This window comes from Lycium barbarum, chromosome 5, assembly GCF_019175385.1.
Source record: "Lycium barbarum isolate Lr01 chromosome 5, ASM1917538v2, whole genome shotgun sequence".
Lineage (NCBI taxonomy): Eukaryota > Viridiplantae > Streptophyta > Magnoliopsida > Solanales > Solanaceae > Lycium > Lycium barbarum.
Genome location: NC_083341.1, coordinates 66422711 through 66445296, shown reverse-complemented (window position 1 = coordinate 66445296; position 22586 = coordinate 66422711). Strand labels below are relative to the sequence as shown.

Sequence of the window (22586 nt, the reverse complement as noted above, 5' to 3'; positions counted from 1 at the left end):
TAACGCGCGCACACCTCTGCAGACGGTACGGATAACCCTGAAGCCTTGGTAGGGCCAGGTAGATGTAACCCTAAAGCCTTGGTAGGGCTAGGTAGATGTAACCCTAAAGCCTTGGTAGGGCCAGGTATGTGTAACCTTGAGCCTTGGTTGGCCAAGTATGTATGAAACACCGAACCTTCGTGGTCGGGCATGCTATGTAAATGTTATGTATATGATATAGTTATGTATATGATATAGATATGAGTATGAATACGAACATGATACGGATAAGAACATCCTTAACATTATTAATCAATCCTAGCATTAAACCCATGATCTTAACATGATTCTTGAATGAAAAACCTAGGGTTTGCAAAGTAATCCTTTTCAAAGTGACTCAAGCTAGGATTTTGGGTGCCCTTCGTTGTAAAAGTAAATTGTTGAGTTATGTAAGGCTTAACTAAGGTATGTCTCCCTTTTAAAATCTTATTTTGGATGTATGTATTCTTTTCAAAAGTTCTTTATTTAATAGAGAGGTGAACCTCTCATACTTTAAAAACCCTAATTCATGTTTTGATTGTGGTTGGTGTGCGTGAAGGGACAAGCCCACATTAAACCTTGATTGTATTATCCTCTATATTCGTATATGAAATCATAATCGTTTTCTTCTATAAGAGATGGTCAATAAGGATGGCAAGGGATTGGTAATAATGTTTTCATATTGTACTATGACATTGAAATCTTGGTTAAAGAAGTGTAAACGTTTTCAAGACGTTCTTTGAAATGATTTATCTTTACGATATGGCATAATGAACTTTAATGCTAATTAATGGTGTGACAACTTTGAGACCAATTGTGAATCGATTTCGATGCTATGAACTTTATTGTTGTGTTTGGCCTAACTACTCGTGAGGAAGGGTAGCCACTATGGATCCTAGTGTGGTAATTGCCTAGCCATTAGGGAGGGAGAGTGGCCACTACTGGGTTCGCTACCCGGAGTACGGTTTATGCCTAGCTATTCGGGAGGAAGGCTAGCCACCGAGAATTACATATTCCGGTGTGGTGTGTTGTGATTAGGGAACCTCTACGGCCATACCTTCGATGTGATTGATTCTTGAGCCTGTATTGGCATATGTGATATTCTTATTCTCTCATGGAACTGTTGTTGACAATCATGATCAATTTGAAAGGCATAATTGAAAGTTGTAACTTGACAAGAGGCTTTATAATCGGTTTTGATAATTCTTATTGAGATACACAAGTTGAATAACTGTTTTTAGATTGATTTCACATGGGTTTTAGAACTGATTTCTTTAAGCATTATTGTACTCTATTTTCGTATTACTTGTTGTCCCCAAGGCACTCATTGATTACGAAGTACTCAGGCATACCATTGTTATTTTTTATGGTATGTTAGGTAATGGAGAAGAGCAGGCTCTTGATACTTCAGGCGCTTAGGAAGGACTTGCTGTTGCTGCTGACTTGGTAAGCCTACATGTTCATTCGTGGGATACCCTCATTATATTTATTCATTATTTTAGCATTTTGGCGGGCTGCGTCCCGATGTGTTAGAAAATCATTCTTTATCTTAGAAGCTCCATAGCATACATTCTTGTGGGCAGTTTTCGAGTTGTTTAACTCTTGGGCATGTGATACGTTTGATTAAGTTTTATAATATTAAAGATTTCCGCTAATTTAATTCACATTTCGTGCAAATTTATCTTATAAACTGTTGGAGGTGATTATTGAACCTGGAAGGTTCAAGTGTTATTATTGCATCTTTTAGGTTCTTCCGATGTTGTTCATGACGTCAGATGCCGGTCACGTCTAGGGTGGGTTATGGGGCGTGACACCTCAGTGGTTCATATTTTTGTATATCATTTTGGCAGCCTTGTCTGCTTACTTATATGGGTATAGTTGATGACGATTATATAGACAGCTTATACCTTTTGGATTCGTGTCTCTTACAGATTATAATATTTATGAGTTATCTTTGTGGTCCACCTAGATATGGTTATGAGATATCTGTTAAGAGGTGCTCGATAGGTTAGCTCTGGGTGCCCGTCATGGCCCATCTGGTTGGGTCGTGACAATTGGTCTTCAATTTTTGCCCCTCAGATTGTTGGTCTTTAATTTTTACCCTTCGCCTAATATCCTGAGGTTCTGGGTTCGAACCATGACTCAGCTAAAAAAAAAAATTCGCAAGTGTTTATAGCAAAATTAGACCTATTCAGGCAGAAGTTTGCCTTAAAGCAAACTTTTACCCAAAATTAAGCCTTAAGACAAACTTCTGTCTTAAGAAAGTTAGGCCTATTCGGGTAAAGTTAGACCTATTCCTTAACTTTGCCCGAATAGGTCTAACTTTGCTATAAACTTCTGTCTTGTAATTTTTTTTTTTAATATTTGACTGAACGGGGGTTCGAACCCGGAACCCATGAGTTTTAGGCGAAGGGCAAAAATTAAAGATTTGAAATTTGAGGGGCAAAAATTAAAGACCAGTGCCTTTGAAAGGCATTCCGCCCAAAAAAAATGATTACCAGTAATATTCAATCCATTGGAAGGAGATTAGTAAATAGTTTAATCAGTAACCATTACACAGTCTGTTTCTACAAGATTTAAAGTTCACAACAAATGCAGCTCATCATGGAAGATCAGAAAATTTGAGGATTTGGCTATGAACCACAAGCATATCAGGATCAACAGGCTTCTACAGGCTCTGAAGGCTCTCTATGGCTGAGAAATGCAACATCTTTTTGCTTGAAAAAATTCAGTGGTTAAGAATTCATAGCATCTGTGAGAATTTTAGGTATCTGATTATGAATTCAAAACCAAAGCTGAAGAACTCTTGTAGTAATAGGCTATAGGGAATAGAAGTGCGTATTTTACATTTCTGTACTATTCTTTCTGTAATAGAGTTTTTCATTCTAATAATGTCCCTCTAGCATATGGCTAGATGGTTTTAATTTAAAAAAATTCAAATAAAACACTAGCTTCTCTCCTTTGCAAAACATATAACCAAACACAACTCCATTTTCAACTTCAACTTCATAAATTTCAAATAAAATGAAAAATATTGAAATCTATGGCCAAACGCTTACTTAGAATTTTTTAAAAGTTCTCAAAATCTAACTTTAGAAAGAAAAAGAATATCAAGTTAAAACCCGGATGAGCTTATAACTTATGACTTATAAGCCAAAAGTTATAAGTTACTATTGGTTTATTTTTATTATTTTAGCTTAAAAACAAATACTTATTTATTTATCGTACCCAAACACTACAAAAGTATTTAATAGTAATTTTGACTTAAAAAACACCTAAAATAGAGCCCGTTTGGATTGGCTTATAAGTTGCTTATAAGTTGTTTATAAGCTGTTTTCAGTTTTTTTGAGTGTTTGGCTGGCCAGCTTAAAATCATTTTGTGCTTAAAATAAGTTCAAAAAAATAATTGGGTCTATTTGACTTAGCTTATCTAAAGCAGCTTATAAGCTGTTTTCAGCTTATAAGCCAAAAAAAATAAGTTAGACTACCCCAACTTATTTTTTTTGGCTTATAAGCTGTTTTCAGCTTATAGGCATAAGCCCATCCAAACAGGCTCATAATACTTCCTCTGTCCTAAAAAGATTGTCCTCTTTTGGCTTGACACAAAGTGAAGACTTTTGATATGTGTGGTCCAAAATAAATTTTAGATATTTATGTGACTGTAAATCAGCTCATAAAGTTAAATTATTTTTAAATATAAAAAAAAGATAATATTTTTTAGACAGATTAAAAAAGAGAGAAGATAATCTTTTTGAGATAAAAGGGATAATCCAAACAGGCTTTTAATCAAAAGCCAGCCGAAAAGTAAATGGAACGCTAAAAAAGCAGGCCAATTTCCCAACCGTTACAATTCAAATCACCGCCTTTGAATACCCACTCGCTCATCATCACATGCGATGAAATCACCAAGTCACTATTACACGTGGTTCGCCCAATACAGCGAGTACTAACAAAATAAATTCGTTGAGAGTGGGTGAGAAATGATTCTTTAAGCCCCGCCATCGTTTTCTGTCCTTCCTGGGACATTAAATGATACTATCTACTCTGTTTCTCAATTAGCACTATAAGAATAATTGCAAAAACAGACAAAAATGACCATATTTTTCAAGAGGAAAATGAGATCAGAAGAACTTTAGAGTAATCCGGTTAAACTTTGAAGGCAATGACTAGACTACAAAAATATTTTGTAGTAAAAAGAAATGGAAGAAACGACCAAAACAGTTGAGTGCTAAAACTTTGCTAACCAGAAGTAGACAGAAAATATTCATAAACAAACGCAGAAATAAAGGGTTGACGGGACCCCACGGGTGTTGAAGTGGAGAGAGATAAGATAGCTAGCCATAAATGCATAGCTCAACTAACTTAGTAACTAGTTCACAAATTTAGGTGTGTGAATGTATTGGCACACAAATTTATGGCTCCAACGAAAATGCAGACCTCACAGTAATCACTAATCGATGACTAAGTTATCCTGATAGCTCTATAGTCTTACAATGTGGGGCTCGGCGGAGAATGTGTCGGTGCGGTCGGCGTCATTTAGGGAGGATGGTGACGATGAGGAGGCGCTACGGTGGGCTGCTTTGGAGAGGCTACCAACATACAACCGTGTAAGGAGAGGGATCTTCAGGAACATTGTTGGGGAATCATGGGAGGTCGATGTCCATAACCTCCAAAATGATGAACGCAAAGTTGTCTTGGATCGTCTGGTCAAGTCCGTTGATGATGATTGGGACAAGTTCTTTAATCGCATGAAGCTTCGTTTCCAGAGGTTCTCTTTTTTTTTCTTTTTTTTTTTTTCTGTTGATATTCGTGCATTCAATGTTTGATTCAAATTACATAAATCCATATAAAAGATTTTTAGCAAAATTGATTAACAAGTGTACTCATTGTGTCTAAATTCTTAATCTGCCCCTAGTTAAACTGAGAAGTTAAGCTGCCCCCTTCTATACGTTTCAATACTTATGTTTCTTCACAATAAGTTCGTTGTTTTTCTCTATTTCCATAATCTCTTCAAAAGAGCAGGAAAAACTGTAATATACTATTCCCCCAATCCCAATTTATGTGGCACCATTTCCTTTTTAGTCTATCACAAAAAGAACGTTACCTTTATATATTGAGAAATAATTTAACTTTATGAGATAATTTACACAACAACACAACAACAACAACAAGCCCAGTATAATCCCACCATGTGGGGTCTGAGGAGGGTAGAGTGTACGCAGACCTAACCCCCACCTTGAAAGGTAGGGCGGCTGTTTCCGAAAAACCCTCAGCTCAAGAGAGGAGAACAAGAGAGGAAAAACAAGACAAAAGGTCAGATAGGACCAAGCATATCGAAAACAATATGAAAATAAGGAATAACAAAAGCGAGAAAGTCATGATAGGACAGTCCGGAAAGAAAGGAGCATTAACTGCTATAGATATATAAGATAACCAAAGTACAATGGTCCAACAAATATAAGCAGCAATCAAATGCAGAAATCAAATAGTAATAAACAAATGAGCAAAACTACAACTACTATGGTGAAAGGATAAGCCACCTAGCCTTCTATCCTAATCTGAGTCCTCCACAATCTCTTATCTAAGGTCATGTCCTCGGTGAGCTGAAACTGTGTCATATCTTGTCTAATCACCTCTCCCCAATACTTCTTCGGCCTCCCTTTGCCTCTCCTGAAACTGTCCATAGCCAACCTCTCACACCTCCGCACTGGAGCATCTGTGTCTCTCCTCTTCACATGCCCAAACCATCTCAGCCTCGCTTCCCGCATCTTGTCCTCCACCGATGCCACTCCCACCTTGTCTCGAATATCTTCATTTCTAATTCTATCCCTCCTAGTGTGCCCACACATCCATCGCAGCATTCGCATTTCCGCGACTTTCGTCTTCTGAACGTGAAATTTCTTGACTGGCCAACACTCCGCCCCGTACAATAAAGTCGGTCTAACCACCACTTTGTAGAACTTGCCTTTAAGTTTTGGTGGCATTTTCTTATCACACAGCACTCTGGAGGCGAGCCTCCATTTCATCCACCCTGCACCAATACGATGTGAAACATCATCGTCGACATCCCCATCTCCCTGTATAATAGACCCAAGATACTTGAAACTTCCCCGTCAGCCTCACGCGGTAGGCCACTGAACCTGCACTCCAAGTATTCTGTCTTGGTCCTACTCAATTTAAATCCTTTAGACTCCAACGTCTGTCTCCAGCCCTCCAGCTTATCGTTAACTCCGTTGCGAGTCTCGTCAATCAGGACTATGTCATCCGCGAATAACATACACCAAGGCACCTCACCTTATATTTGTCGCGTCAATTCATCCATCACCAGGGCGAATAGAAACGGGCTAAGAGCTGATCCCTGATGCAACCCCATCATAACAGGGAAGTGCTTCGAGTCTCCTCCTACCGTCCTTACCCTAGTCTTAGCTCCATCATACATGTCCTTTATCCCTCTAATGTACGCCACAGGTACACCTTTAGCCTCCAAGCATCTCCATTGGACCTCTCTTGGCACTTTGTCGTAGGCTTTTTCTAGGTCAATAAATACCATGTGCAAGTCCCTCTTCCGCTCCCTATACTGCTCTACCAATCTCCTTACAATATGAATGGCTTCTGTGGTCGAGCGCCCCGACATGAATCCAAACTGGTTCTCTGAAATAGACACACCTCTCCTCACCCTCATTTCCACCACCCTTTCCCACACTTTCATAGTGTGACTTAGTAGCTTGATACCTCTATAGTTGTTGCAGCTTTGAATGTCTCCCTTGTTCTTGTACACGGGAATCATTGTACTCCACCTGCATTCTTCCGGCATCTTCGCTGTCTTGAAAATGACATTAAACAACCCAGTTAGCCACTCCAAGCCTACCCTGCCTGCATTCTTCCAAAATTCCCCAGGAATCTCGTCAGGTCCGGTCGCTCTTCCCCTGCGCATCCTACGAACAACTCCCTTAACCTCCTCAACCTTTATACTCCTACAATATCCAAAGTCGCTACGCCTATCGAGTGCTCCAAGTCTCCCAACACAATGTCTCTGTCCCCTCCTTCGTTCAAGAGTTCATGAAAGTATGACTGCCATCTCTGTCTAATGCGAGATTCCTGTACCAACACTTGGCCATCCTCGTCCTTGATGCACTTTACTTGATCCAAGTTGCGTGCCTTCCTCTCTCTCGCCTTGGCAAGCTTAAATAGCTTCTTATCCCCATCTCTGTCCTCTAGTTCTGCATAAAGACGTTCAAAGGCTGCCGTTTTAGCTGCCGAAACTGCCAACTTCGCCTCCTTTCTCGCCATCTTATACTTTTCCCTGTTCGTCCGCTTCTCTTCATCATCCTTGCTATCTACCAACTTCACATATGCCTGCTTCTTTGCTTCTACCTTCCCTTGGACTTCTCCATTCCACCACCAATCCCTTCGGTGCCCACCACGGCGGCCTCGTGAGACCCCCAATACCTCTATAGCTGCTTCCCTATTCCAACTGGCCGTCCTATCCCACATACTGCTCGCATCCCCCAAACTATCTCACGCTCCCATAGCCATCAACTTGTCCCCCATCTCTAGGGTACTAGACAGAGTCAAACTACCCTACCTAATCCTCGGTCGGTCATCCACGACCTTCTTCTTCTTCTTCCTTCTTATCTCCAAATCCATCACCAATAGCTTATGTTGGGTCGTAAGATTCTCACTCGTTATGACCTTGCAGTCCTTACAGAGGCCTTTATCATCTTTTCTAAGGAGCAAAAAGTCTATTTGCGTCGCAGCCACCGAGCTACGGAAGGTTACCAAGTGCTCCTCCATCTTCGGAAAACTCGAGTTGGCTACCACCAATCCAAAAGCTTTTGCGAAATCCAGGAGTGAGACTCCTCCACCATTCCTGTCCCCGAAGCCAAATCCTCCATGCACCTCGTCATAACCCCTCGAAACAGACCCAATGTGCCCATTGAAATCTCCTCCTATGAATAATTTCTCAGTAGGCGGTATACTTACCACCACTTCGTCCAAGTCCTCCCAAAAACGCCTTTTTACCTCCTCGTCCAAACTCACTTGTGGCGCGTAGGCACAAATAATGTTCAAGGTGAACCCTCCAACGACTAACTTAATTGCCATCATCCTGTCATTGATCCTCCTAACCTCTACCACTTGATCTCTAAGCTCACTATCTACTAAGATCCCTACCCCATTCCTATACCTCGACTTGCCCGAGAACCAAAGCTTGTACCCGTCCACCTCCTTAGCTTTAGGTCCTACCCATTTAGTCTCTTGGACGCAAGCTTATACCGGAATCACTGTTCACCGCCAGGAACTGCCGGAAAACTCGAGTACCTGTGCAGAAACTGCCCGGAAACCTACTGGTGGGGGATTTCCAGTTGCAGGGTAGAAGAGAAAGGCAAAGAGGAAAAAAACAAAAAGGGAAGAAGGAAAGAAAAGAGAGAACAGAGGAGAGAGAGATCTGGCCGGCCGGAAGCGTATGGTGGTCGTCGTCGCCGGTTGCCGGTGACCGTTTGGGGTGGCTAGGTTGGGGGGTGGGTGGGGTGGGGGTTGGGGGGGGGGGAGCTGCACTTACCGTTGGTAAGATGAGAGGAGAGAGAAGATGAGAGGAGAGAGAAAGAGAAAAACTGTCTGTTTTGAAAAACAGTCTGTTTTTTGTATGCATTTACAGACATACAAAAATATCCGAGGCTACTTTAGATCACAAATTTTAAAAGTCTTTCTTTCTTTCTTAAAACTCCATGCCAAGTCAAATGGTGCCGGTGCCACGTAAATTGACGGATGGAGACTTGTTTATTAACCTCGAGTAAGTTCTCTTACCTGGGGGGCAATACACTTCTTGCATTTGGTTCTAGTATGGACAAGCCCTGACATGCTTAATTCCTTATAAGCAACTAGCTAATTTTAAATGTTTTGATCGGATTGGTTCATAATGTGAAATAGAATGCACTCTTATATATTATTCTGCATAAAAATTTCGATTTACTTACGCTTTAATTAATACTTGAACAGTTGCTGTGGTCCATGAAATGTTAATATCATCATAAGTATTTGCTAGAATTTCTGTGATATTCTGTTGTCACTAGTTATTAGCAGTGAGCGTTTACATTATTTTACTCTTTCAAGTGCAGAGTTGATTTGGAGTTCCCAAAAATAGAAGTAAGATTTCAGCATTTGACAGTTGAAGCTTATGTGCATCTTGGCAGTCGAGCACTGCCAACTATTTCAAATTTTGTCTTCAACATGACTGAGGTATTCCCCGTCTCATCAATTATTACATTAGAATAACGCTTGATACTTTTGGCATCTAAAATCTCTCCTGTCTCTGTATCACGAGCACATGTTAGGCTTTCTTAAGGCAGTTAAAAATATATTCTGGCAACAGAACAAGGCTGACAATTTTAGATGACATTAGTGGGATAATCCGACCTTCCAGGTATGAATCAATCATGAACTCCTGAGTAAATCAATCTGGTGAGAGTATGATTACCTAAAGCATTATGATGTTAATTTCTAGATTAACGCTCTTATTGGGTCCTCCAAGCTCTGGAAAAACCACATTGTTATTGGCACTTGCTGGACGCCTCAAATCTGACTTGCAGGTACTGTCATATCTGATTCTTTTCATAATTTGGAGGCAACATCATCTGCGATTTTTATAATATTATACTGAGACATTGATCAATTTGAAGATGTCAGGGAATATTACTTACAATGGACATGGTTTGAAGGAGTTTGTTCCCCAAAGGACATCAGCTTATGTCAGTCAACAAGATTGGCATATAGCAGAGATGACTGTCAGGGAGACGCTGGGCTTCTCAGCACGTTGCCAGGGTGTTGGATCAAAATATGGTAAAGCTGTGTGAAAGTCTTCCAGTTTTTCTCTAATTACCTAAGCTGAACTGTTGAATTTTGCTACAGATATGCTTTTGGAACTTTCAAGAAGAGAAAAGATGGCAGGAATAAAACCTGATGAAGATCTTGACCTATTCATGAAGGTAATTTAGTGTGATTTCAATGCAGATGTCGATGAGGAGTGCTAGTTTTACTTGATAAAAAAAAAACTGTGATTTGCTTGATGCTTTTCTCTTACTACATTTATTATTCTTCTTAACAATTGATTACAATTCATTCATGATATGTATTCTCATTATAGGCATTAGCTTTGGAGGGGAACGATGCTGGACTTGTTGTTGAGTACATACTGAAGGTATTTTGTAAATTCTGGCTTCGATTCATGTGGCAGTTTGATATGGCATAGATTGCACTAGTGGATTAACATTGAGAATTCATCTATAATACCGACTCTGCATATTTGTTTGTATACCAAACATCAATATGGATCATTCTGTTCTCCCGTTCTTGTTGCTAAACTCGTAAAAGTCACTAGTAGTGCTAGGATGTAACGAGGACTAATTTAATGTAATATATACTTGGACAGTGTTTCTTTTTCCTGATTATGCTATTGGCCTTTCTACAAGAAGCACAACAAATTCATGTTACGAGTGCATAATATGTGGATGTTTTTGTTGAGTAATTTAACTTTCCGCTGCTGAAGCACTAACATTTCTCTAACAAAGATTCTAGGTTTAGACAATTGTGCGGACACCTTGGTGGGGGATGAAATGCTCAAGGGGATCTCGGGAGGCCAGAAAAAACGGCTCACCACAGGTGGATGGATTAATTTTTTTCCTTTGGATTGTGAAGCGATCAATAGTACTAAGAATACTCATGCATTGGATGGTTCTTATAGGTGAATTATTGGTGGGTCCATCAAGAGTGCTCTTCATGGATGAAATCTCAACAGGACTTGATAGTTCCACGACATACCAAATTATTAAATATCTTAGACATTCAACGCATGCACTCGATGGAACTACTGTTATTTCTCTTCTTCAGCCTGCTCCAGAGACGTACGAGTTATTTGATGATATTATACTTTTGTCTGAAGGCCAGATTGTGTACCAGGGACCTCGCGAAGATGTCCTTGATTTTTTTGAATTTATGGGATTTCATTGTCCGGGGAGGAAGAATGTCGCAGATTTCCTTCAAGAAGTAAGTGTGTAGCTCTGCATTGTTAATAAATTCTTTGGCGTCTAAGTTATATGTTTTTTTCTCCTATAGGTTGTCTCTATAAAGGACCAAGAACAGTACTGGGCTGTTTCTCGTCGCCCTTACCATTACATACCAGTTACAAAGTTTGCTGAAGCTTTTCGATCATACCACACCGGGCAGAATTTATCTGAAGAGCTAAATATTCCTTTCGATAAACGCTACAATCATCCTGCAGCCTTGTCAACTTCTAAATATGGAGCGAAGAGAACAGAACTTCTTAAAACCGGCTTTGACTGGCAGCTGTTGCTCATGAAAAGGAATTCATTTATCTACATTTTCAAATTTCTTCAGGTAGAGCTAGCATGAGTATTTTGATGAAGTACACCAAAAAATAGGATCAAAATTTTAAGAACTAAAACTTCCTTTGTTCTTACGTTCTCTATGTTGGTTTTCAGCTCTTCTTGGTTTCTTTGATCACCATGAGTGTTTTCTTCCGCACAACTCTGCATCACAATACAATTGATGATGGAGGCCTATATCTTGGACAACTGTATTTTTCCATGGTTATTATTCTTTTCAATGGTTTCACGGAGGTCTCAATGCTTATTGTCAAGCTTCCAGTCATTTACAAGCATAGAGACTTGCATTTCTATCCATGCTGGGTCTATACACTCCCTTCTTGGGTATTGAGCATTCCAACTTCCTTAATAGAATCTGGTTTATGGGTAGCAGTGACATATTATGTTGTTGGATTTGATCCAAGTGTTGCACGGTAAAGTATAAACTTTTAGATTCACATTTATCTTTGTCTGGATTCTACACCCAGTATCTTTGTTTTGTTCTCTGATCTTTTTCTTTTGATTTTTTTCCTTCACTGTGCAGATTCCTTAAACAAATTTTACTATTCTTTTTTCTGCATCAAATGTCTCTTGCTCTTTTTCGTCTAATGGGAGCCTTGGGCCGAAATATGATTGTTGCAAACACTTTTGGATCTTTTGCCATGTTGATTGTCATGGCTCTTGGGGGATATATTATTTCAAGAGGTGAAACTAAATCCTCGTATGCTTTAATTATTGCCTCATTAAGCTCCACGATAGGTTGATGATTCATTTCTTTTTTTCTGTTCTGACAGATAGAATACCAAGATGGTGGATCTGGGGTTTTTGGATTTCTCCCCTGATGTATGCTCAAGATGCAGCTTCGGTGAATGAATTTCTTGGCCACGCATGGGACAAGGTGGTCTTTTATGATGTCAAGTATCTTAAATTGGTCGTCAGTTTGCATAACTTAATTTACTTTTCTTGACATAACTGTAAAAAGGCAAGAATATGTAGTGTACATAAGGTAAACTTAGAGCTAACTTTTGGTTTGAATTCTTACTAATGTCTGCATATTTCATTTTACACGTAGTAAACATAGACAAAACAAAGAAAAGGGAAAGAACAGAATGAAGTTGAGGGCCTGAGGTCCTCATGGTTTCAGTAGTGGTCATGGGCGGAGCCCGCCACCTTTGGCGAAGGGTGGTCAGGTGCACACCCTTCGTCGGAAAATTACGCGGTGTACATAGGTTAAATGTTAGCTACAATGCGTATATATTTAATTTTGCACACCCTTAACACAAGTAAGAAGAAAATTTGCACACCCTTCACTAAATTCCTGGCTCCGCCACTGGTAGTGGTTGTAACCTCCCGGATCTCAGTTGAAATCTAAGAATAAATAGAACCTTGCTATTCATATTTACATGTTGTCTTTCCTTCTTCGAAGAAATTATCCATGTCAGTTCCAAAAAACGAAACACTATGAAATGATTGCATCAAAGAATGAATCTTGTGGCATGCATGGAAGAACTGAGCTGTAATGTTTTGATGAACATGGAAAACATCACAAATTTGTTAGTGAGGCATTGCCATTTCAACTGTTTGGCCATCCTCCAATCCATGTCATTTAACATCACATCCACTTTCTTCTAATAAGTACTTTAATAAATAAGAAAACACTTACCAACTTTTCCCTTATGCATCCAGAGAGCAAGCAAGAACTCTGATTTGCGACTAGGTGAAGCTTTATTGAAGTCACGCAGTTTATTCCCCCAGAGCTATTGGTACTGGATTGGTGTCTGTGCTTTGCTTGGATATACGATTCTATTCAACATGTTATTCACATTCTTCCTGGCCTACCTTGACCGTAAGACTCTTATCCTATAAGCTATATGTGATTCTCTGAACTTATCATTTGAATCAGCAAATGGAAATAGAAAAAACTGGAGATAAAACAGCATGTTGCAAGGTAATAACAAAAATCAATTCTGTATTATTGCTCCTTCTACATTTCTTCAGCTCTTGTAAAGCATCAAGCTGTGGTTTCTAAGGAGGAGCTTCAAGATAGAGGCAGGACTAAGAAAGAAGAACCGGCTGTCATTCAGCTAAGAGAGTATTTGAAGCATTCTGGCTCACTTAGTAAGAAGATTTACGCGTGTTGCATTGTAGGAAATTTGATAATTTTCAGCTCAACCTTTTCATCATATTTAATGAGATTTCCACTCAATACTATTCAGGACAAAGTTTCAAGAACAGAGGCCTCGTTCTACCTTTTCAGCCACTTTCCATGACTTTTAAGGATATCAATTATTATGTCGATGTTCCACTGGTACATACCTCAACCTCTTCTTTCCATCTTTCTCTTTGCATCATTCTATATCTAAGAAACACAAATAAATGTTACTTCAGGAACTGAAGCAACAAGGCATGGCAGAAGACCGGCTGCAGTTGTTGGTCAATATTACTGGAGCATTTAGGCCTGGGGTGCTCACTGCACTGGTGGGAGTTAGTGGTGCTGGAAAAACCACCCTCATGGATGTATTAGCCGGTAGAAAAACTGGTGGTACTATAGAAGGGAGCATCCACATATCGGGTTACCCAAAAAAGCAAGAAACCTTTGCTAGAATATCTGGTTACTGTGAGCAGAATGATATCCACTCCCCTTGCTTGACCATTCTTGAATCACTATTATTCTCTGCTTGGCTACGTTTGCCACCAGAGGTTGACCTAGAGACACAAAAGGTAACACCTTGGAATTTATTTTGATACTTCCTGTTTCGGACCCAAATAACTTTTAAGGAGGATATTGGTTTCAGGCATTTGTTGAGGAGGTAATGGAGCTTGTGGAGCTGAGTCCACTAAGAGGAGCTTTGGTTGGTTTGCCTGGAGTTGATGGACTGTCAACAGAGCAAAGGAAACGGCTAACAATTGCTGTTGAACTAGTAGCCAACCCTTCTATAGTGTTCATGGATGAGCCTACATCTGGATTGGATGCAAGAGCTGCAGCCATTGTAATGAGGACTGTACGGAACATTGTGAACACCGGCCGAACAATTGTTTGTACAATCCATCAGCCCAGCATTGACATTTTTGAATCATTTGATGAGGTACTTCTTTTCTAGTATAAAATGGATTTTTTTTTTTCTCTTTTAGATGCGTTGCACAAGCTGCCTGAGTACAGATCTGCTACGACCCAAAGTTGGCACTTAAGGCCGTGACAGGACACCAACAAGTCACTACCCTCGCTAGGCAAACCCTCTAACTAACATGATCATAATGGTGAATTAAATACAACAGAAGTACTATGATAGTCTAAATTAACGGAAATGCAGAAAGAAGTTCAATATCTGATATCACGCAGAAACCCCTAATACCCAAAGGAAAGAGGCCAAGTCATGGAGCTGCAGTATCTGAGTACAAAGTATGAGACACAGCTCGAAATAAAGACAATACTGAATAAATAAAAGATAGTGACTGACTAGTGACAGCTCACCTCAGCTCTGAACAAATCATTTTTTTTTCATAATCTAATCCGGATCTTTTAACCTTATCTGACTTCTTTTTATGCTTTTATTGAGCCGAGGGTCTTTCGGAAACAGCCGTCCTACCTTGGTAGGAGTAAGGTCTGCGTACACTCTACCCTCCCCAGACCCCACGATGTGGGATTTCACTGGGTGGTTGTTGTTGTTGTTGTTGTTGTAATCTAATTCGACACAGCCTTTCGGAATCTAAGCCGAGGGTCTTTCGGAAACAGCCTCCCTACCTTCCAAGGTGGGAGTAAGGTCTGCGTACACTTTACCCTCCCCAGACCTCACGTTGTGGGATCCAACTGGGTTTGTTGTTGTTGTTGTTAATCTAATTCGACACACCTTTTTGGCTCCTTTATTTTTGTTCTTTATATTTTTTTCACTATATCAATAAAAAAGATAATCATATAGTACATCTTTTATTTATTTTTACTTGTTGCTAAATCAAATATCATAAAATAACTCATTCTACCATATAATATACTAAATCAATAGCAGTTGAAGTATACTGTTGCAGTAGCCATAGTATATATCATATACTGACAGGGTATCATAGAGGACTGACCCACATGATGCATCATATACTGAAATGATATCATAGAGGACTGATCTCTATGATACGCACATGATATATCATATACTGACAGGGTATCATAGAGACTGGTTCATTTCTTAAAACAAAAAAATATTTCTTAGTCCTCTATGGTACCCACATGGTATCTCATATACCGGGTATCATAAAGGACTGATCATTCCTTAAAAAAAAAAAAAAAAAAACTATTTAGTCTTCTATGATACCCACATTATATATATCATATACTGACAGGGTATCATACAGGACATGTTGATTCCTTTAAAAGAAAAAAGAACTTATAAAAAAAAAATATACAAAAAATAGATAGTAAGCTTAATTTATGGACTGAATGTCACAGGTCAACTACTGGACCGCCCTCTCTGGGCCCTGCACCAAAATAACAAATGTGAGTAGTAAGACCCAGCAAGTTCATATTCCCACGCTCTCGGCTTACCCATGGACAAGACTTTAGAAAACTGCTACTTGTGAATAACTAACACTCGAAGCATAACAGGTTTAAAATCATATTCAGGTATGCAGATAAGAATAAAATCATAGACACAATTATATTTTTCTTTCCTTTAAAAAAAAAAAATCATAAACATAATCACACAGGATAATCATGATGCTCCTATTCCTAAAGCTGCTAGAACTGCTATGGGGCATAAGCTGCCTGTCTGACCCGCCTTGTGTTGTGCATTAACCACACCTCTTACCCGGTCCTATCTCAATCTACTAACTGGCCTTATGACATAGGGGTTCCCAGGTTGTGTGCGCTAATGACTGTGTGATAATGCATGCTAAACAACTATCACAAAGTAACTTTTAACTGCTGAAAGTTTCAATAATACATAGATACATATGTTGGGACCCTCACTATCTATGTGTTGTACTTTAAAGCTGGATAACCTAGTTCATGCTTGCCGGACACAAGAAGTAGATAGTTTAGACTGTACATAAATAACACATATGCCATGCTTCCGATGAAAAATAAGCAAACTAAGAGTTCAAGTCCTCACTTGCCTTATATCTTGGTAGGCTAACCTTTCGTAAAATGCCCAACTCTGCTCAGACTATCTCTAATGACCTCAATCTATTCAAAATCATTAACGACGGGTCCAAATAGCCTAGGAGAACTAGTCTCATAATTTTAGGACACCTTGGGGTCAAAGTCAATTCTTGGTCAACTCAAACCACCCCTCGAATCGACTGGTCAAAATTCAAAATAAATTACACGGACGCGTTACCCATTAGCGATGGAGTCCAAATCTATTATCAAAATCTCATTGGATGTCAATTTCTAGTCTAATCATCAATTTTTGATTTCTAGGTATAGGTCAATACCCAATTTTAGCCTCTTAACTCATGATTTAGCGGTTTGAATCACGTACAAATCGAGTATAAGAGTGTCAGCAATTCATATCTTAGATTCTAAGTCAAAACTTTCCTCTTTTGGATTCAGTGCTCGAGTTCCAAATCACAAAATTTCCCAAAATTGGGGGTTGAAATCATGTTTCTGCTTCTTATATGCTTCAGTGCCTTGAGTGCTGTCGTGCTTCTTAAGCTCAATTGTGCTGCCTGCTGATTTTTGTCAACGTTATGGAAGATATTTTTCTTCAGTGCTACCGGCACAAGTGCGCGATCACACTGCTTTAATTTTCCTTCAGCACTATCGGCACAAGTGCTCTATCATGCAGGCACAAGACACCAAAAATGCAGCAACTCTAACTAAGTTGCAAATGTTCCCGAAACCACTTCGAAGCCTTGGGTCAATCCCAAGCCATTCCCGCAAGTCCAATGTAGTACTATGAACTCATACACATGCTCAAAACTCAATTTACGACGCAAATATTAAAAAATAAGTGTTAGGATATTTTTATTTTTTTCATGATCCCAACATGTCTGAAATTAACCTCATTCCCTAGCTCTCAACCCCAACCATCCCAACAATTCTCAGACGGTAATGTTGACCTGTAAAAAGTCTTGAAATACATTTTTAAACTTAAACCCTCAAAAACAGGGGTTGGATTGTTACAGCATCCTTATTCCATAATAACTGATGCCCCATTCTTGTGAAGATGGTAGCAATAGTATCTCTTATAGCTACTTTGAGCACACTTTACCTATGTCTTCAAAAATTCGTAGCAGAATAAGAGTTTTCTTGACTTCGAATGAAGATTTGCTTTTAGCTTGCGACATCCTCCCAATTAGTAATTGTATGGTATTCAGCACTGACCTATATCATAGAGAAAGATAAGTAGGCCATTTAGGACTAGCTAAATAAGATAGCTATTCAATAGTTCCCTGAGATAAGCTCAATAGGCAGGGTGAGGGGGTTGGTGTCAAATATATTAATCTAGTCACCCTTGTGAATCACTTCCAAATTGACCGAGTGTGCCAAGTTTATCATTTTGGATCATGGTGTGTCTTCGCTGCTTCTTGAAACTTAAGAGTCTTTTCCATGTGGAGATCCCAAACAAAGAGACTCTGGCTCAGATATAGACTTCCCACGTGTGGACGTCAACGACTGAATCATCAGCAGATACAACATTGGGCCGAATTAGCCATGAGCACTTACTTTCTGTATTAAGTGAGTGTAGCAAGAAATTTTGAACAGTTCCAATGAGTACTGAAAAAACTATTTGCTAGAAGTTACTGAGAGAAACCAGGAGTCCTAGGTGCTGCTTTATTGATGATAAGTTTGGTCTTGTGTTACTGGAAAAGAAAAACAGGAAAATGTGTTCAATAAGTACAGAAGAGCAGCCTCAGCTTGACAAAAGAAAAAGGTAGTATAGGTTTGTCATTACGACTAACGAATGAAATAACTAAGAGGACTTAAAACCTGTAGGCAGAAGAGAAGAAAAGAGGTATAGAAACTGTACGTGTTCATTACAACTAAAGGCAGTCGAGGAGTTCATTACAACTACAGGAAGAAATAGCCAAAGAGGGATAGTAACCAGTAGAGAGATGAGAAGAAAAGAGCCATCCACCATTTATAGGGGATCAACACAACAAAATCAAAACTGAAATCATATATATTTTCTTGTTGAAAGCTTGCACAGCATATAGAAGTACAAAATGACAGACTGAATATAAGATGTTTAACCCCTTATTCTCATAATACTATACAATCAAGGAGCATCAGTCCATTGTATAGAATATAGTAGACAAATGTATTGTTGCTTGCTTCTGATTATTTTTTGTATTGATCTCTTCTGTAATGGCAGCTTTTGTTTATGAAGCGCGGAGGAGAGCTCATTTATGCAGGACCTCTTGGTCCTAAATCATGCAAGTTAATTGAGTATTTTGAGGTTATATACTTGCACACATTTGTTTCCATTAGGTGCATTGCTCATTTCTTGATATATAATCATCTAAAAGCAGGTACTCCTTATACTTCTTGTGTAGGCAATAGAAGGGGTACCCAAAATAAGACCTGGATATAACCCTGCCACGTGGATGTTGGAGGTGACTTTGTCAGTAGAGGAAAATAGACTTGGTGTTGATTTTGCAGAAATTTACCAAAGATCAAATCTTTTTCAGTACGTACGATTTTCTCATTTCTAACTTACTCTATGTTCTTTTCCTTAATGTTTTACTTCTTTTCTTGCGCTCCAGATATAATCAAGTCTTGGTTAAAAGGCTAAGCAGGTCATCTGGGGATTCAAAAGATTTGAATTTCCCTGCTAAGTACTGTCAGTCCTACTTCAATCAGTTCCTGGCTTGCCTTTGGAAGCAAAATCTCTCGTATTGGCGCAACCCACAATATACTGCTGTTCGCTTCTTCTACACGCTCATCATATCTTTGATGCTGGGGACAATTTGTTGGAGATTCGGTTCAAAAAGGTTTCTTTTTTACACTAACCGTAACCTGAAATTTGTCCTTGATAATATTCTACTGTGCCTTTACATCAATTTCTGTGGTATTAACTACTATATTGGCCTTGGTTTCCTTATATAGAGTGAAAGGAAAGCAAGAAAGGAAAAAATTGATGATAATTGGAATCAACTAACACATTTGTCCATTCATTTTTCTGACTGACTATTTGTGATGCTAATGTCAACAACTAACACTTTATATTAATGTTTGACAGAGTTCTTGAGTTGCACCTTTGTGTTAACTTGCTTCTGTGTTCCTGGTAAAAAAAGTTTTAGGTGATTGAAAGTAAACATTGTTCCTACCTTGCAATTGACACAAGCGGAAGTGAAATACGAAATTTAGTTGGCTTCTTTCTTTTGGAAAACAACTAACATTTCATTCACTCCTGCAAGCAGTAGAGGGGGCTTAAGTCTTATTGCAATACTTACAGTCCTTTGTCCCTAACATATTGTTCCTAACTGGTGATATGTTACTGTACCTTAGCTTCTTCAATTGGTAACAAAACAGGGACTCGCAGCAGGATTTATTCAATGCTATGGGATCCATGTATATTGCAGTGTTGTTCATTGGAATTACAAATGGCACTGCTGTCCAACCAGTTGTTTCTGTCGAAAGATTTGTTTCGTACCGAGAGAGAGCTGCAGGGATGTACTCAGCTTTACCATTTGCATTCGCTCAGGTCTGGTCTAAAGATTTACCACTATGTCTGTTTCCTTGACAGTTAAAAACTTCTTGATCTTTGGTATTCTTAACACTGCTCCACTTATTCTATGCAGGTTGCTATTGAGCTCCCTTACGTGTTTTCACAGGCACTAATATACAGCACTATATTCTATTCAATGGCAGCTTTTGAGTGGATTGCTTCTAAAATTTTATGGTACATATTGTTTATGTACTTCACTATGTTGTACTTCACCTTTTATGGGATGATGACAACTGCAGTCACGCCCAACCACAATGTGGCTGCCATTATTGCTGCTCCTTTTTACATGCTCTGGAACCTTTTCAGTGGTTTCATGATACCTCACAAGGTAATGAACTAACATTCTTCTCTGATTCGGACATGCCATTTTCCATGAATAGCTCTTCATGACTAATTGCTGACCAGCTACGAATTAATTGCTGCTAAATTTGAAATGTGATGGCATTGGAGGTCCTTTGCCATAACTTAGTTTTCTCTTTTGTTTCTAATAGCATCTTCCACTATTCTTTTGAAACAGAGGATCCCGATATGGTGGAGATGGTACTACTGGGCAAATCCTGTAGCTTGGACTTTATATGGCCTTGTCGCATCCCAGTATGCTGACGATGATAGACTTGTGAAACTATCAGATGGCATTCAGTCACTCCCAATAAACCTTTTGGTCAAGAATGTGTTTGGATATAGGCATGATTTCATTGGGGTTGCTGGTTTTATGGTAGTTAGCTTTAGCGTGCTGTTCACAGTGATTTTTGCGTATGCAATAAAATATTTCAACTTCCAAAAGAGGTAACTCACACTGCTGCAACTTCACTGCATTTTTTGGAGGTTCATGAGCCCGATAGGCAATTGAGCCACATGAAGTGAATGCGGACACTTGGAATGAGTTTTATATGTGGAATGAAGATGATACCAGGCAAATTAACAGTCTATAATGGACAAGGTGATTTGGCGAATAATGTTCCTCGGAGTATTCTTTTATACATACGGTAGGCAAGATATAATCAACTGCATCCTCAGTAAAAAGTTTGAGTTTCTCCTCCCTTTGTCATTCCATTTTGGAAGAATTAAGTTGTATAGAATATGATCTCTAGTGAGCAAATTGTCGCTAAACTTGATGGAGTGTTCAAGTTTATTAAATTGACCTAAATTTCACGAAAGGTTTTAGGCAGTGTTTGGAAATCACAATGTGGGTAATAATTACATTGCGTAGCAACTACACAGTATAATCATATTATCCTAAAAGTGGGAACAAAATGAGTCAAAAGTTGATTTACGAATCATTCATATTAATTAATCTATTTATCTTCATATTATATTAAAAGCATGAATTCCCTAACTTGAAAGTTAAATTACTTAAATGCCCTTCTTAAAAATGTAATTATCATATTTACAATTTAAAAAAAAAAACTGTGGTGCAAAAACACCACAACCCGAACAGATGCGTTCTTCCAAGATTAACAAATTCGACTTTAAACTGTTTGGCCTGGCTGTAAATCATTGTGTTTAAACTTACATGCCAAACATCTCACGCACATGTAATTTGGAAAAAGAAAACATCTATAATACAGTACTTGTAAGTTTTTCAATACTTGTAAGTTTTATTTCATGTACTCAAATTAATTCCCACGCAAGTATATACTGTGACATTTTAATTTGGCAAATATTTGTTACATGGTGTATTGCTTATTATAATAACCTTAACAGAACCGGAATTTTCTTGATAATCTATAGTAATTTTTTTGGTATTTTCTTTTAATTTTTTGAGCATTAGACATAACATATTCTTCCATCTTCAAGATATTGTTGTATAAGGATGGACATTATTCGCTTAAAACCAAATAAATTGATTGAACCAAAAAAGTTGATTTATTCGGTTATTCGAACCGCGTCGTTTTAAGAACTACAAACTTTCGATTTTTTGCTTAATGAAATTAATTTCGGTTGAACCGAAAAACTGCAATATTTCAAACTGAATATCAATTTCTCTGTTTGAAAGTTGAAGATAAGGAACAACTACTCAACGTTAATTCACCAACTTTAAGATTAGACAATAATCATGTGTAATGGTATAAAAGTTTTTCTTCTTCTTTGTCATGATCATGCAGTAGCACAAATGTTACACTTCCTCAATTTAACCAGATTCCATCTGAAATTATACTAAAGGGATATACTCATTTTTCATGTATAGTAAACCTTGTTATGTGATAACAACAACAACAACAACAACCCAGTGAAATCCCACATCGTGGGGTCTGGGGAGGGTAGAGTGTACGCAGACCTTACTCCTACCAAGGTAGGACGGCTGTTTCCGAAAGACCCTCGGCTCAAAAGCATAAAAAGAAATCAGATAAGGTTAAGAGAATCAAAGCGATATGAAATGAAATAATGCAAGCGACACAGATAACACAGGATAATCAAAGAACAGGAAATAACAGATAATAACAGAAATCTGAGCAAAAGAAATTATATTGCAATAATGCGACTACTAATAAGAACGGAAAACGAGACTATCTACTAGCCTTCTACC

The 22586-nt window shown here is 38.6% G+C and overlaps 1 protein-coding gene across 1 annotated transcript; it reads left to right on the top strand.

Annotated features, from left to right (window-relative positions):
• Positions 1–4090: 4090 nt before the first annotated feature.
• On the top strand, positions 4091–21227 carry LOC132640922 (ABC transporter G family member 32). Its single transcript, XM_060357734.1, has 24 exons — positions 4091–4786; positions 9135–9255; positions 9351–9439; positions 9521–9605; positions 9696–9855; positions 9925–10001; positions 10160–10213; positions 10584–10674; positions 10757–11058; positions 11128–11409; positions 11514–11830; positions 11941–12101; positions 12191–12294; positions 13083–13242; positions 13395–13514; positions 13613–13704; positions 13785–14117; positions 14192–14482; positions 18704–18787; positions 18885–19018; positions 19095–19322; positions 19864–20035; positions 20133–20387; positions 20577–21227. The coding sequence occupies exons 1-24, from the start codon at positions 4512–4514 to the stop codon at positions 20847–20849; spliced, it is 4260 nt and encodes a 1419-aa protein (XP_060213717.1). The 5' UTR covers positions 4091–4511; the 3' UTR covers positions 20850–21227.
• The last annotated feature ends 1359 nt before the right edge of the window (positions 21228–22586 follow it).